Source organism: Hypomesus nipponensis, chromosome 11, assembly GCF_054491055.1.
Source record: "Hypomesus nipponensis isolate SF chromosome 11, ASM5449105v1, whole genome shotgun sequence".
NCBI lineage: Eukaryota > Metazoa > Chordata > Actinopteri > Osmeriformes > Osmeridae > Hypomesus > Hypomesus nipponensis.
This window is the reverse complement of record NC_140371.1, coordinates 19,520,001-19,534,973: the sequence shown is the minus strand read 5'-3', so window position 1 is coordinate 19,534,973 and position 14,973 is coordinate 19,520,001. Positions and strand designations below refer to the sequence as shown.

The window sequence follows — 14,973 nt, the reverse complement described above, 5'->3', positions numbered from 1 at the left end:
GAGAGAGAGAAGAGAGAAAAAGGGAGAGAGAGAGCGAGAGGAAAGAGGAGGAACAAGAGTTGGCTTGACAAGAATCCAAAACCAAGTAACGCTCCACACCCTGCATGACCACTTCACACAGTATGGTTGATGAGGTGAACTGACTGCTGTTCTGTGTTTGGTGGTTTACCGCTTTTCTTTCTCTCTCCCTAAAAAAATTACAAATAAATACACATAGCACCCCTGGGCCCAACTAATGGACTTCTTTAACCAATCAGACTGTTGTTTCATCTGTTAAATCCAGATTAATACACAAATAAGGGATTTGGCTCGGCCCTCCTTTCCTCCCCCCAGTCCTGCTAATTAATCGCTCCTTTCAGCCTAGAAAAAAGTGGGCTTTTTTTTTGGTGGGGAAGGTGAGTGCTTTCTGAAGATTAAAGTTGCTCTAACATTGTATATTCCCCTATTAACGGTGTAATTAAAGTCGATAAATAGCGCCGGCCATGTTGCAGCGAGAGGCAGCGGCCCTCAAATCTCCCCTTATCTCCCCTCTCCTGAGGCGCTTTGTAGACGCCAGCAGAGCTGTGCGGACGCGAGGGGGGTGGGGAGGGGGAGACGGGGGGGCGCAGTACCTGAGATTGGCTGGTGGAAACTTAAAAAGGTGAAGGGAGAGCTGGAGATGGAGGGGGAGAGGGCCCCCCCGCCCCTCATCCATCTCGCCCCTGTTTTCTTCAGTGTGGTTATGAAACGTACCTTTCTGACAGGATGTGAATAATGCAGCGGACACTATGTGAGGTTCTCTCTCTGTCTCCAGCTCTGTGGATTGGCTGAGAGGTGATGGGGGGCTCCTACGCCTGCCTGTTGTCTCCGAGGGGCCATGCATCGCCGCATGTGTGTGTGTGTGTGTGTGTGTGTGACCTAGCGGTGGCTGGGGGTACCTGTAGGTCCTGTGTTCGACTGGATCGACTCTCAGGTCAGAAGTCTGTAAACTACACCGAGAACTATGACTCACACTGAACGAAAGGACTGGATAAACAAAAGCCAACAAATAAAGCAGAGGAAGGAAGCAGTGGTTTTGTGCTGAGAGCTTCTCGGGCCAGGCAGGCTGTTCACTCAGATTACCACTTTTAACCCCCACGGCAACACAACCACGATGGCAGCCATTAGACCACCAGGGCAGGAAGCGCCAGCTCCGGTTACAGTTAGTGTGTATGAGGGTGTACATACACACAGAAGCAGACAGACACAGTAATGTGTGTGTGTGGGTATGAATAAACATTTAAAGACACGTTTGTGTGTACATGCGTGTGTGCGTGTGTGTGTGTGGTTCTCACAGGGGGCTCTGTAAAGGGGGGGGTCTCTCCAGCGTTGCGGTACATCTCAGCCAGCCTCTTCAGAGACAGCTGGTTCACCTCCACCCCCTCCTGCTGCATCTGCAGGTACAGGGCTTTGGCCTGCTCCAGGTCTTTGTCCACATCTGCCACAGCAACACAGACACAAAAGGGAGAAGTCAGAAGGAAAGAACGGACAAGCAAAAAGTGAAGCGTGAGGTCGGCCCAGGAGAGGAGACAGGAAGGAGAGAGAGAGAGAGAGACAGAGAGAGACAGATAGAGACAGAGAGAGACAGAGAGAGAGAGAGAGAGAGAGAGAGAGAGAGAAGAGAGGGGAAGGAGGGAGGGAGAGAGAGAGAGAGAGAGAGAGAGAGGGGAAGGAGGGAGAGAGAGAGAGATAGAGGGGAAGGAGGGAGAGAGAGGAGGGAGGGAGAGGGACAAAGAGGAATACAATCCCGAGACGGGTAAAAAGAACAAGAGAAAAGACAGAACAGAACATTTTTCAATTGTCCCCCCGGCCAGACCTTGACCGCTAGTCAGGGGCTAATGCTAATGAAATAGTCATGCAGGCTGGGTCTCCAGTGTGGTGGAGAGTAGCAGTTCGTGTTGCGTTTAGCACGCTAGGCTAGCTTGCACGGCTAGCTCTTTAACTGACATGTGTTCCTCCCCTTCCTGAACACCTTCCTCCCCTCACTCCTGCCCTGATTGATGCATTTTTAAAGAGCCGGTTCACATCCAGGAGTTAGCCACTGGGCCGAGCGCCGTGTGAGTGCAGCGCAGCCTCACAGGTGTGCCGTGAAACTCACTGTAACACTTCAGCAGGTAGGCGTACAGAGTCTCCTTGTCGGTGAAATCTGGGATTAGGTTGACCAGGGTCTTGATCTTGCCCGCCTACAGCAGAGAGAGAGAGAGCGAGAGAGAGAGTGAGAGAGAGAGCGAGAGAGAGAAAGAGCGAGAGAAAGAGCAAGACAGAAACATGACACACAAGCAATATCCGACTGTTCAGGAGTATCCCTGGGACAAATATTAATGGTTAAATGTGCTTCCTTGCTAGTGAGTGAGTGAGTGAGTGTGTGTGTGTGTGTGAGTGTGTGTGTGTGTTATACCTGTCCTGGTTTCTGGGCCAGTCTGGACATGTACGACACCAGGAAGTCCTTCTGTTCTGCTACAGCGTTACAGCGCTACGGAGAGAGATAGAGAGAGGACACTCAGTAATTACAACCAGAACTATAAACACACACACACACACACTGTGTTTCTGTGGGTGTTGTATTTGGGGTCCTGTGAGTGTTGTGGACTGGCCCATCCCCTCCATCATATCTCTGTACACTCCACACAGCCCTCTGAACACTGAGGTTAATTACACAGCTAATAGGGTGTCTGCTAGATAACTACGGATTTCTTTATGAAATTAAAATGCACAGTGCTGTTCACTTCAAAAGTATAATTATCTACACTTAGTCATATGAAAGGCCCCCCCCTCCCCATTTACATCTGCATTTAGCCCCGGCTTCACAACCAGTCGCTCGCTCTCCACGACAATTTAGCCAATTAGCGGAGAGCAGGAAGTGAGGCAGAGGAAGTTAGCTGTGCGATAATGAGGGGAGAGGGCGAGAGGTCGTGACCTTGGTGTGAAGGGAGGGGTGGTGGTGGGGGGGGGGGGGGGGTCAGGGCAGTCCCTCACTTCTAACTGACAAGGGGGTGACGGGTGCTTCTGTGACGAGCCAGCCAGCAATTCAGATGTGTGTGTGTGTGCGTTGTAGAAACCCAAAGCTAAATGTTAGCGCAGAGTTGTTCAAGCCAACAATCCAGCCATACCTCACCTCTGAGACTATAAAAGTCTCTGCTAAGTGTTTCTGGATGTGTGTGTGTGTACGCATGCATGCCTGTAAGTGGTGCATTAAAGCCTGCTCCAGACTCCTGGCAGCGGGCTTACAGCCAATGAGGTGGGATTACAAGCCAGTCGTGAACGATGTGTGTTTCTCTCCTTGGGTGAATTAAAAGCCGCTTGGCCCGGCAGGCTTTTAACAGCGTCCCGTATTAAAACAAGAGCGCTGCTCGCCCCCACTCCGACGCAGAATGCCTTTGGTACAATCGGCCAATTAGACTGCGCTGTTCCGCTGCATTCTCCACTTTCTCTACAACCCCCCCCCCCCCCCTCCAGCCGTGACTGCGCCCACCCCCCCACACATGCTCCCAGACGAATGCCTAAAAGCTCTGGACGGCTAGGGAGCATCCCTCCGTCCTAACCTCTCCACCACCCCCCATCGCCCCATCCCTTCTTTCACTACAAACCTCATAAAACGTCCGTAAGGACCTCCCCCCCTCCCCCCGCATCCCAGTCTGCTTCATTAGGTACCTTCTTTCCAACTCTGCACTAATGACTTAATTTACTTCTCCCCTCACAACAGACCGGTCCTCCTCTCCTAACCCTGGTTACACACTTTCAGGAGTTTGCCGTTGAGGTTCCGCACAGCCTGGAAAAGTTGGCCTGCCAGCTACTTTCTCCACAACCTTAAAGTGACACCGGGCCTGAGCAGAGAGGAGAGGGTCTGGTACAGGAGCACAGTACCTGTGCTGCACCAGACTAAGCTGGATCAGATCTGACCACTGCAGGAGCGCATGACACCATCCTAGACCATGCCATCCTCTACTGGACTGCTCCACCAAATGACACAGCCATGAACTGAAATGACCCCCCCACCTAAACCCACATTCCTGTCAGTCCATGTGAAGCCCGTACGAGGTGAGGAAGTGAGGTATCCTGGCTGGTCTCTATCTACGGACGTGGATGGCGGGAGCGCTTTCTGATTGAGCGGCGGTGGAACTCCCTGTGAAGTGGAGCAGCTAAGATGGAGAAGCTCGGCGTCGTAGCGCTCGGTGTTTTCATGCCACTCTGGGGAACGCTAAGTGACACAGAACCGTGGAAAATCCATCTCGCTCGCATACATCACCCTTTCAGAACCAGACGCCTTGTCGGGGCGCGAGTCAGAGAACGCAGTTTGGAGAAATTGAGGGCAATTTGAAAAAGGCTGAAATTGCTCCCTCTCTCTTTCACACACACACGTGTGTAAATACAGACATACAGAGAGACATGTCAGCACACAGACATAAGCACACACACTCACCGCCAGCATGAACTTGGCGTCTTCTACGCGGTCCATCTCCAGTAGTTGCAGGAAGAGATCGGAAGCGGCTCTGTACGACGCAAAGTGATTAGCTAGTCTCTCTGCCATGGCGCTGACTGGAAAAACACACACACACACACAGTTAGATCACACACCTGAACTGTACATGACACACCCAACACAGCCGCCCTTAAACAGCTCTCTTTACTGAAAGAGTGGTGAATCCTGAGTGCCTGTGTGTGGATTGTTTGCTGCTATGTGTGGTGTGTGTGTGTGGTGTGTGGTGTGTGTGTGAGGTGTGTGGTGAGTGTGCTGTGTGGTATCATACGTTTGTCCAGGGCAGCCTCGTTGTTCATCTCCAGAACTTTCCGGAAGACGAAGGACATGCTGGGCGCGGGCTCGTCGCTGGCCTGGGTGTACACCGCCTCCAGGCGCTCCACCGCCCCCTCCAGGTCACCACTGGGAAGGGCGGGGGAGGGGGGAGGGGGTTAGACAGAGAAACGGAGAGTTGAGTTAGTCTGAGAAGTTATACTTACTGAAATATGTGCTCATGCTTTAAGGGAACAGAACTAAGCGAAAATTTCATTTTCACCTCTTGACGCGTCAACTACACATTTAGTGTGCGCATAGTTTTAATATAGGCCTTAACAGCTTCCATGGTAAGATTGAAAAAAATAACTGAAGAACTAAGGGAACGAAGCAAAGCAGATAGTTTGACAGAGAGGAAGGCAGACAAGGATATAGAGTACTGAGTGCAGCGATTACTCATAGCATTCTCCTAATGTCAAATGTGTAAAAAAAAGAAAAGAAACACACTCAACGTCCCCCCCCCCTAACTCCTTCATCACCCAGTTCTATAAAAAAAAAAAAAAAAAAAAAAAAAAAGGAAATCAACAGAGTGCATCAAACTTTTATCGGACGCCCGCATTAGCATCCGGCGAAGCGCTCGGTGGGTGAGGGGGGGGACGAGTGGGCAGGGGGGATAGGGAGGGAGGGGGGGGGCCTGATGCGGGAGGACTGGGGGACGAGGGGACCCGAGGAGGACGGCGGCGGAAGTGAAGCGTCGCTCGCGCTCCAGTGGGCATCGCCGGCGTTTGCCGCTCGGCCGGGGCTGTCAGGCTGAACTCTGACCCTGCGGAGGGGGGGGGCTCCTAAGCAGCTGTGACACGGCATGCCGGGCCGGCTCAGCCCAGCTGACTGGCTGAGGGAGCAGGCGGGAGGCTGTGAGGGGGAAGGAGGCGGGAGGCTGCGAGGGGGAAGGAGACGGCGCTTTCAGAAGGGGGGCCTCGCTTCAATTATTCAGCCTCGCCGGTCACAGCCATCGCCGCGCGTACAGCTCCTTTTAAATATTCACGTGAACCGGTGGCGTGACAGGGGGTGGCGTTATTAGCTTGGTGGGTTGAATTGTTAAGATTTTTACCCCCGATTCAACGCTTTAGTCTGTTCACAACCAGCAGCTTCAACACAAGAAATCTCTGATCGAATCAGATAGGGGCACATTGGAAGTGTGGGGTGGGGTGGAGGGAGGGGGGTCAGAGAGGGCTGGAGAAGGAGGAGAGGACATGAGCACACACAGACACACACAACGAAATGCCCTGTTTGTGTAGATTATACCTTTATCTGAGGATATGATTGACTGCAATGATTTTAAGTGCAGGTCACTGAGTCTGCACACTCTACACTGATACAATTACAATCATCCAGTCCTTTCACTGTTTGGAGACACTGCCTTTACCCTCTGTCCGTGGCTGCAGGTCTCCAGGCAGAGAGACAAGAACTTGTTCAGGATCAACACCAAAGAAATACTGCAACACTGATATGGAGAGGTGACGACGGAGCGTCCATACTTTATGTTTTGTTTTTGAGACATATTTCTTGGGTCTTTTTGGATCTTTATTGGACAGACACTGTTGAGATAGACAGGAAATGTAGGGGAGAGAAAGAGGGGGGGAAATGCAGAAAAAGCCCCGAGCTGGATTTGAACCCGTGCCCTACCCAGTGAGCTACCGGAATGTTCCTGGCCTTACTTGTTGATGTGGGCCAGGGCAAGGTTGTTGACAAACACCATTCTGGACAGGTTATGGGGCACCCCCATTCCGTTCATCAGAGTCTGCGCTTCCTCAATGGCCTGGATGTCGCCATGCCGACCGAGGGCCTGGACCAATCTGGTGACAGACAGCTGGGACGGGACCTGGTCTGCCTTGAGCATGGTCCTCAAGGTTTCCATGGCGTCTAGACGCGGGGGAGAGAGAGAGAGAGCATGAGAGGGAGCAGGAGAGAGAGGCAGACAGTGTGAGGAAGTGTGTGTTTGTGCGTATGCGTGTGTGTGTGGTTTGCGTGTGTGTGTTGTCTAACCTTTGACCTGGTCTTTCTTGGCCTGAGTGATGACCAGGAGGCTGGAGGCGACGTCGTTCAGGTGGAATTGAGGGATCCGGGACACGGCACTGTGGGGAGGGGGACAGGAAGACGCATACATGGATCCATGTCAGCAGGGTGGAGTGCTCACTGCACATGGGTGACGACTCGCCTCTCAACCTTTGAGGAACAGGCAAATATCATGGAGAACCTTCCCAAAGATGAAAAGAGCCATACGACAGCATGTAGAGAACAAACTGGGAGAGTGAGGGGATGGAAGGGGAGCGGAGGGCCATGGAGAGAGGGATGAAAACGAGAGAGAGGGAGGATGTGTTTGGAGGGCAGGAGCAGGGCTGACATGGGGGCACATCTCTCTGTGTCTGCGTGTAACGTCTGGTCATGACCCAACAAAAGGACAGTGTCCATTTGTTAGGTGGGAAGAATGCATCCTCAACTACTCTCTCTCCCTGTGTGTGTGTGTGTGTGTGTGTGTGTACAGGGCCAGGCAGGGGAACAGAAGCTTCAGCGGTGCTCAGACCATAGTACACACCACCTCCTGCTCCCCCTTTCACTCCTCCTTCCATCCCTCCTCCCTCCATCCCTCCTCCCTCCAGTCCTCTTTTTCATTTCACAGCTACTAAAACCTCAATCAAACTCTTCTTTTTTTATTACAGACTCTGACCGGATTAATCTGGCCGCTCAATTGAGCATCAGCCGGCTGCTCCTTATCGCCGTGGCGACCGCCAGCTCGGGTCGTCGACAGATTGCCGTGGAGACCGGGGGTCACAGTTATCCTTATCAGTTTTAAGAAAATTCCCGGGGCCCTGTCCCTGTAGTCATCCCATCTCCCTCTCTCTCACCCTCCCTCCCTCTCTTGCCCTCTCTCTCTCTCTCTCCCCCTCCCCCCCCCCTCTCTCTCTCTCTCTCTGGGGAAGGTACTCCAAACAGTAGATTGCTGACCTCCCCCTCCACCACCCCTCCCTCTCTACTCTCCCTCATCACGCTTGTTCCAATCCCCTTAATCTCAGCATAAGAGCTCCGCTGCTCAATTCTACTCACCCCCCCCCCCCCCACCCACCTCTCTATCCTAGCCCCTCGCACGCTTGAGACGGGGCATTATAGACACTGAGGGAATTAATACTGCACTGGCTTCTTCATCATCCTCGTACATGATTAAAACTGACCCCTCCTCTCTCTCTCCATACTGTTTGGGTTTGGGAGAAGGAATAGGAAAGGAAGGAGGAGAGGATTATACAAGGACTAGGAGCAGGTCATCTCTGTCCTGATTCAAATCTCAATTGCCAGGGGTATTCGTATTGCTATGAATACTTTGAAGCCCCCCCCAAAAATGCATTCAATACATTACTAATCAGTGGATGAACAGCATTTTTTGCACTAGAGTCATCTGCTTCTCAGAATAACTTAAATACATCTGGAATTGGAATTGTAGGTTTAGAATTTCAACTGCTGTTCATGTGCAGCACAGGTTAGGGTTCAATAAAACAATTACAGCGAGGTCATCTCAGCGAGGTCATCTCAGCGAGGTCATGACAGCCAGGTCATCTCTGACGGTACGAGGACAGGGGAAGCAGAACAGTGGAGGAGGGAAGGGGAAACACCCTCTAACCCTCTCTGGAAAGGAGATCTAGAAGGCTGGACATGGAGCAGTGATGGTGAGGGGGAGCAGAGCAGTGATGGTGAGGGGGAGCAGTGATGGTGAGGGGGAGCAGAGCAGTGATGGTGAGGGGGAGCAGTGATGGTGAGGGGGAGCAGTGATGGTGAGGGGGAGCAGTGATGGTGAGGGGGAGCAGTGATGGTGAGGGGGAGCAGTGATGGTGAGGGGGAGCAGTGATGGTGAGGGGGAGCAGAGATGGTGAGGGGGAGCAGAGCAGTGATGGTGAGGGGGAGCAGTGATGGTGAGGGGGAGCAGAGCAGTGATGGTGAGGGGGAGCAGAGCAGTGATGGTGAGGGGGAGCAGTGATGGTGAGGGGGAGCAGTGATGGTGAGGGGGAGCAGTGATGGTGAGGGGGAGCAGTGATGGTGAGGGGGAGCAGAGCAGTGATGGTGAGGGGGAGCAGTGATGGTGAGGGGGAGCAGTGATGGTGAGGGGGAGCAGTGATGGTGAGGGGGAGCAGTGATGGTGAGGGGGAGCAGTGATGGTGAGGGGGAGCAGAGCAGTGATGGTGAGGGGGAGCAGTGATGGTGAGGGGGAGCAGAACAGTGATGGTGAGGGGGAGCAGAACAGTGATGGTGAGGGGGAGCAGTGATGGTGAGGGGGAGCAGTGATGGTGAGGGGGAGCAGTGATGGTGAGGGGGAGCAGAACAGTAATGGTGAGGGGGAGCAGAACAGTAATGGTGAGAGGGAGCAGAACAGTGATGGTGAGGGGGAGCAGTGATGGTGAGGGGGAGCAGTGATGGTGAGGGGGAGCAGTGATGGTGAGGGGGAGCAGAGCAGTGATGGTGAGGGGGAGCAGAGCAGTGATGGTGAGGGGGAGCAGTGATGGTGAGGGGGAGCAGTGATGGTGAGGGGGAGCAGTGATGGTGAGGGGGAGCAGTGATGGTGAGGGGGAGCAGAGCAGTGATGGTGAGGGGGAGCAGAGCAGTGATGGTGAGGGGGAGCAGTGATGGTGAGGGGGAGCAGTGATGGTGAGGGGGAGCAGTGATGGTGAGGGGGAGCAGTGATGGTGAGGGGGAGCAGAGCAGTGATGGTGAGGGGGAGCAGTGATGGTGAGGGGGAGCAGAACAGTGATGGTGAGGGGGAGCAGAACAGTGATGGTGAGGGGGAGCAGTGATGGTGAGGGGGAGCAGTGATGGTGAGGGGGAGCAGTGATGGTGAGGGGGAGCAGAACAGTAATGGTGAGGGGGGAGCAGAACAGTAATGGTGAGAGGGAGCAGAACAGTGATGGTGAGGGGGAGCAGTGATGGTGAGGGGGAGCAGTGATGGTGAGGGGGAGCAGTGATGGTGAGGGGGAGCAGTGATGGTGGAGGGGGAGCAGAGCAGTGATGGTGAGGGGGAGCAGAGCAGTGATGGTGAGGGGGAGCAGTGATGGTGAGGGGGAGCAGAGCAGTGATGGTGAGGGGGGAGCAGTGATGGTGAGGGGGAGCAGAACAGTGATGGTGAGGGGGAGCAGAACAGTGATGGTGAGGGGGAGCAGTGATGGTGAGGGGGAGCAGTGATGGTGAGGGGGAGCAGTGATGGTGAGGGGGAGCAGTGATGGTGGAGGGGGAGCAGAGCAGTGATGGTGAGGGGGAGCAGAGCAGTGATGGTGAGGGGGAGCAGAGCAGTGATGGTGAGGGGGAGCAGTGATGGTGAGGGGGAGCAGAGCAGTGATGGTGAGGGGGAGCAGTGATGGTGAGGGGGAGCAGTGATGGTGAGGGGGAGCAGTGATGGTGAGGGGGAGCAGAGCAGTGATGGTGAGGGGGAGCAGTCATGGTGAGGGGGAGCAGAACAGTAATGGTGAGGGGGAGCAGAACAGTAATGGTGAGGGGGAGCAGAGCAGTGATGGTGAGGGGGAGCAGTGATGGTGAGGGGGAGCAGTGATGGTGAGGGGGAGCAGAGCAGTGATGGTGAGGGGGAGCAGTGATGGTGAGGGGGACCAGTGATGGTGAGGGGGAGCAGAGTAGACTGAGAGGAGAACGAGACAGGAACTTACATGTCTTTGACCACCATGGCGTCCTCCATGTTGCCCTCGGCAAGCAGGACTTTGATCAGACTGTTGTAGTGGGTGGGGCCCAGAGCCACGCCATTCACATCAGCGTCCTTCAGCACGCCATAGGCCTCTGGAGAGAGAGGGAGAGAGAGAGACAGAGGGAGAGAGACAGAGAGAGGATGGGGAGAGAGAGAGGGAGAGAGACAGAGGGAGAGACAGAGGGAGAGACAGAGAGAGATGGGAAGAGAGAGAGAGAGAGAGAGAGACAGACAGACAGAGAGAGAGAGACAGACAGACAGACAGACAGACAGACAGACAGACAGACAGACAGGGAGAGAAACAGAGACAAAGACAAGGAGAGAGAGACAAAGACGCGTCCAAGTATGAGTTTTATGGACCATTAAGAGATAGACCTCCTTCCCCTCATCGACCAACAGAGTCTCCCTGCCAGAAGCCCTTGCTCTGCCTACCTTTAGCCATGCCCTTCTTGCACAGGGTGAGAATGCGAAACTTGTGGTCGTTGCTGTTGTCGGTGAGCATGCTGGGTGACTTGGCAGCTCTGGCCTCCGTCCCCTGGGGGCTCAGCCTCGGCCTCGGCCTCGGGGCCGGCCTCTCCCTTCGGACTCTGCTCGTACCACACCTGGACACACAAACAAGCACGAGCAGGCTGGAGTCGACGACGATAGAAGTACTGCTCGCATGTTTTAATGGGAGAGGAGCAAGGCATGGCCTGAAGGACTTTTTACAGCCATTGTACAGAAGCTAACCAGCCCTCCGCCATTATCATACAATGTGCTAGGCCTGTCCCTGGCAATTTGTATGTGCCTTCCTGTGTGTGTGTGTGTGTGTGTGTGTGTCAGTATGAAATGTGGAGAGTGCGTGTTAGGGCGATGTTCAGTCACCCTCATGGCCATCGGGGGGGGGTTAAGTTGTGCTGGCTGGGGGCAAATTAGACCGGGGCAGTCGAGAGAGGAGGGGGATGCAGGGGGTGACAACTCTGGAGCCCCTGAGGTCACGGGGGTCATCTCCGCGGGCAACAAGCCTTCTCTTCCTGTCTCGTCTAGCCCCGGGGGCTTCCCCCCCCCCCCCCCCCCCACCCCCCCAGCACACATCCACCCAAATGGAGGATAATTTATTCCACTGCGAATGCTTTTAAAGATGTAAGGAGGTGAGGGAGCAGTCATGAGGGTGGAACGTTCTGGGTTCTGTGACGCGGTTAGGCTGAGAGGAGCCCGCTGACCGCTGACCGTGCGGTGGCACACAGCCACCACAAATGAGTCTGGCGTCAATCACAACCACTGTGGTCTTAATTCCCACCCTCAGATCATAATGCATCTCAACCCGCCTGTAATCTAAATCCCACTGGGTGTAAGGAACAGGGGGATTTACAACTGCGACAATTGTGTCAAGGGTCATAATTGATCAAAACCGGGCTCCAATGGTCATACTCCAATAAGGACTTGAGAGCTCCTACACAGACGCGCATTTACCTCAGGCACCTGGAAGGGCACCTCTTGGCCGTTGGTCTTGAGGATGTCAGCCAGCAGGCGCAGGGTCCGGGGCCTGGGGATGATGTTCTCCTCCTGCATCTTGGTCCAGGTGGCCTCTGCCTTGCGCCAGTCATTGGTGTCCCCTGGGGGGGGGGGGGGGGGAGAGGGAGAGAGAGAGAGGGGGGGGAGGAGAGAGAGAGAGAGAGAGAGAGAGAGAGAGAGAGAGAGAGAGCAGTAATCAGTGTGCGTCCAGAGAACATGCGCCCACACACACTTCCACAGGGGCAGCGAAGGAGGCCGGGGACGTGCTGAGAGAGAGCAATCAGTGTGCGTGAGCGTCTAATCTGGTCATCAGACCAACACTTAGACTCTAGCTAACAGGCCGCGGGCAGCAGATGTGCTCTGAGGGCTTGAACTCAGCAGTAGGACAACAGAAACAGCTCAGTTCCTCCAATCAGCACTGTAATCTAATCACCCTGCCACCCCCTGGCTGTCGAACCCTGACCTCTCACACTGAAACACCCACTGGGTATCCAGCGCACACACACACACACGCACGCACACACGTGACTGCAGACACGGAAAGACAGACCCTGACACACAAACACACAGTGGCCTAAGGTGTGTGTGGAGTGACCAGCCTGTTCACACTCCAGGGTTCTGGTTAGTACCAAAGAGGGGGATACACCAGGGTCACAGAGGGTTAGATTGGGTGGGGCGGGGGTCCAGGACAGGTAACCGAGTTGAGCTGTTCGTCATGAGGTCATGGGGTCATGCCAGGTGTACTTACTGCAGAGTCGGAGTATGTAGCTGTACATCTCGTCGCGGTCACACTCAAACAACTTTGCTGTCATGTCCACCATGTTCTCCAGAGCTTCCATCTGGAGCGGAGACACAGGCATCAGACTGGGGTGTGTGTGTGTGTGTGTGTGTGTGTGTGTGTGTGTGTGTGTGTGTGTGTGTGTGTGTGTGGTGAAGGTGGTAGTACAGGGTTCTATGTGTAAGTGCATGTGTGTGTGTGTGTGTGTCACCTTTTTGCCAGAGATGCATTTCTGGGCATACCACCTGGAACCTCCCTGGACCAGCCCTCAGCCCAGGAGTCTGGAGGAGCAGGAAGTTACACAGGAAGTTACACAGGAAGTCAGGAGTCCATCTGATAACAACGCTTCCTGTTAAATCACCCTGTAACAGGGTCAGTTGACTAAAACCACCATGCTTCCCCTGCAGCATCCAATCATATTCAACATAACGCACTAACAAAATGTCACTTTCAGTCTTTCAGTGCAGCTCATGAATTGATGGGGCATGGAAAGGCAAGTATATACAGTATGGTGCTGATGAGAAAGCATTCATGGTCAAATTCAATTCACTGTCAACACATTACAAGGGCCTTTTAGGTTAAGAGGGATGTTATGTATTAATGTCAGATATGGCATTATGATATGGAGGATAGGATATAGGCTTGTGTGGATCTGGCCTGATTGGGGAGGTGTGCGTATGTGTGTGTGTGTGTGTGTGTGTGTGGCGGGGGGGGGGGGGGGGGGGGGCGGTGGGGGTGACGGGGGTTAGCTGTGATCAGGATTTCATCAAGATGCTGCATCAATCTTTATAAGTTGGGCCCCCCCCGCCCCTCCCCCGGACCGATCACGTTCCTGTAATCCTGCGACGAGCAAGATCTCCAACTGCCTTAATCTGGCTGGATGCAGATCCCTCAGTTTCCATCCCTCGATGCCTTTTACTGGAGCAATATCATACTGGCCCCTCCACTTCTAGCCTGCCTAGCGCATTATGTTCTTACACAACCAGTCAAAAGGGACAAATTAAAATTTGTTCTCTTCTCCATGGCGTCTAATCTGCTTAGTAAATAAGACCGAGAGAGTCGTACATCCCCCCCCCCCCCCCCCCCCCCTTCTTTTTTTTTTTGTATATGCTTTGCTTCTTAAATCTCCCAGCAGCCCCCTACAACCCTGGCCAGGGATCTAAGCCCCTCGGGGCAAATCTTCCCGGCCGTAGGCTAAACCCCCAGGGATCAGACCACACAGTCACACTCTCCCTTTTCACTTCCAGCCTTCTCCGGTCCTCAAAAGGACATCTAGGTCAGATTATTAAGACAATCTCCTGCCTGCTGCTTTGTAGCTTTCACAAATCAGCCCTCTTTCACTAGACAGTCTGACAGCCTGAGTGCCAAAACAGCCTTGTATCAAACACACATACGCACAAACAAGCGCAACAAAAACCCCACACGCAAAAGGCTACTCAAATGGTCCTCATGTTCCTCCCTACATTGTGTAAATTCTACATGTTTAAATGTGATCTGCTACCTACACGGACACAGCTACCTGACCCCTCCAAACCTTCCTCTCCCTTGTTCTCTCTCTCTCTCTCTCACTCACACACACACACACACAGCTATCTAATGGTGCCCACCACTCAACAATACCACCTAACCTTGACCATTTCAGAAATGTGCCCACATTTCTCTTGCATTTCATTTAATTACCTGCAATTAATAACCTCGCAATTATACCAAACATGAACCTACTGCTAAAGGCACTCGAGACTCAGAGACGAACAGGTAGAGGTGTGTGTGTGTGAGCTGTACAGAGATAGATAGATGACAGTTATGAGTGACCCTGTCTGGCCTCACCGAGATTGACTGAGATAATCAGTGGGTCCCTTTAGTGAAAGACAGAGAGCTTGTTTGGCTACAGTGACCTTCTACACCACACACACACACACACACACACACACACACACACAGTCCTAATTCTCCATCCCTCACTTTAGCAGTAGGCTTTTCCAATTCAAGAGCGCTGGGGTTGGGGATGAGACTACAATACTCAATAAACACAAAGCCTCAGAGTACTGTAAACCCTCCGACGCTTAGGTCAGGATGTCACTCAAGGACGCATGCAACCTTTTAAGTCCCATTCTGACGGGGATATTCGCGTCCTGAAATAAAACAGCGGTTCAGAAGGACTGAAGAGGGTTTGGAGCCATCATAACAGCTCCAAATCCAAGGACAGAGTGTGTCGCCACA

General features: G+C 53.4%; 1 protein-coding gene across 1 annotated transcript in view; it reads right to left on the bottom strand.

Annotated features, from left to right (window-relative positions):
- lrpprc (leucine-rich pentatricopeptide repeat containing) overlaps positions 1-14,973 on the bottom strand; it is a 40,146-nt gene that overhangs the window by 286 nt on the left and 24,887 nt on the right. The window contains 14 exon segments of the mRNA XM_084709452.1: positions 1,314-1,456; positions 2,117-2,201; positions 2,417-2,491; positions 4,439-4,554; positions 4,767-4,897; positions 6,466-6,670; positions 6,794-6,882; positions 10,447-10,573; positions 10,914-11,083; positions 11,684-11,805; positions 11,934-12,076; positions 12,724-12,814; positions 12,965-12,997; positions 12,999-13,036. Coding sequence (XP_084565578.1) covers positions 1,314-1,456; positions 2,117-2,201; positions 2,417-2,491; positions 4,439-4,554; positions 4,767-4,897; positions 6,466-6,670; positions 6,794-6,882; positions 10,447-10,573; positions 10,914-11,083; positions 11,684-11,805; positions 11,934-12,076; positions 12,724-12,814; positions 12,965-12,997; positions 12,999-13,036 — 1,568 coding nt within the window.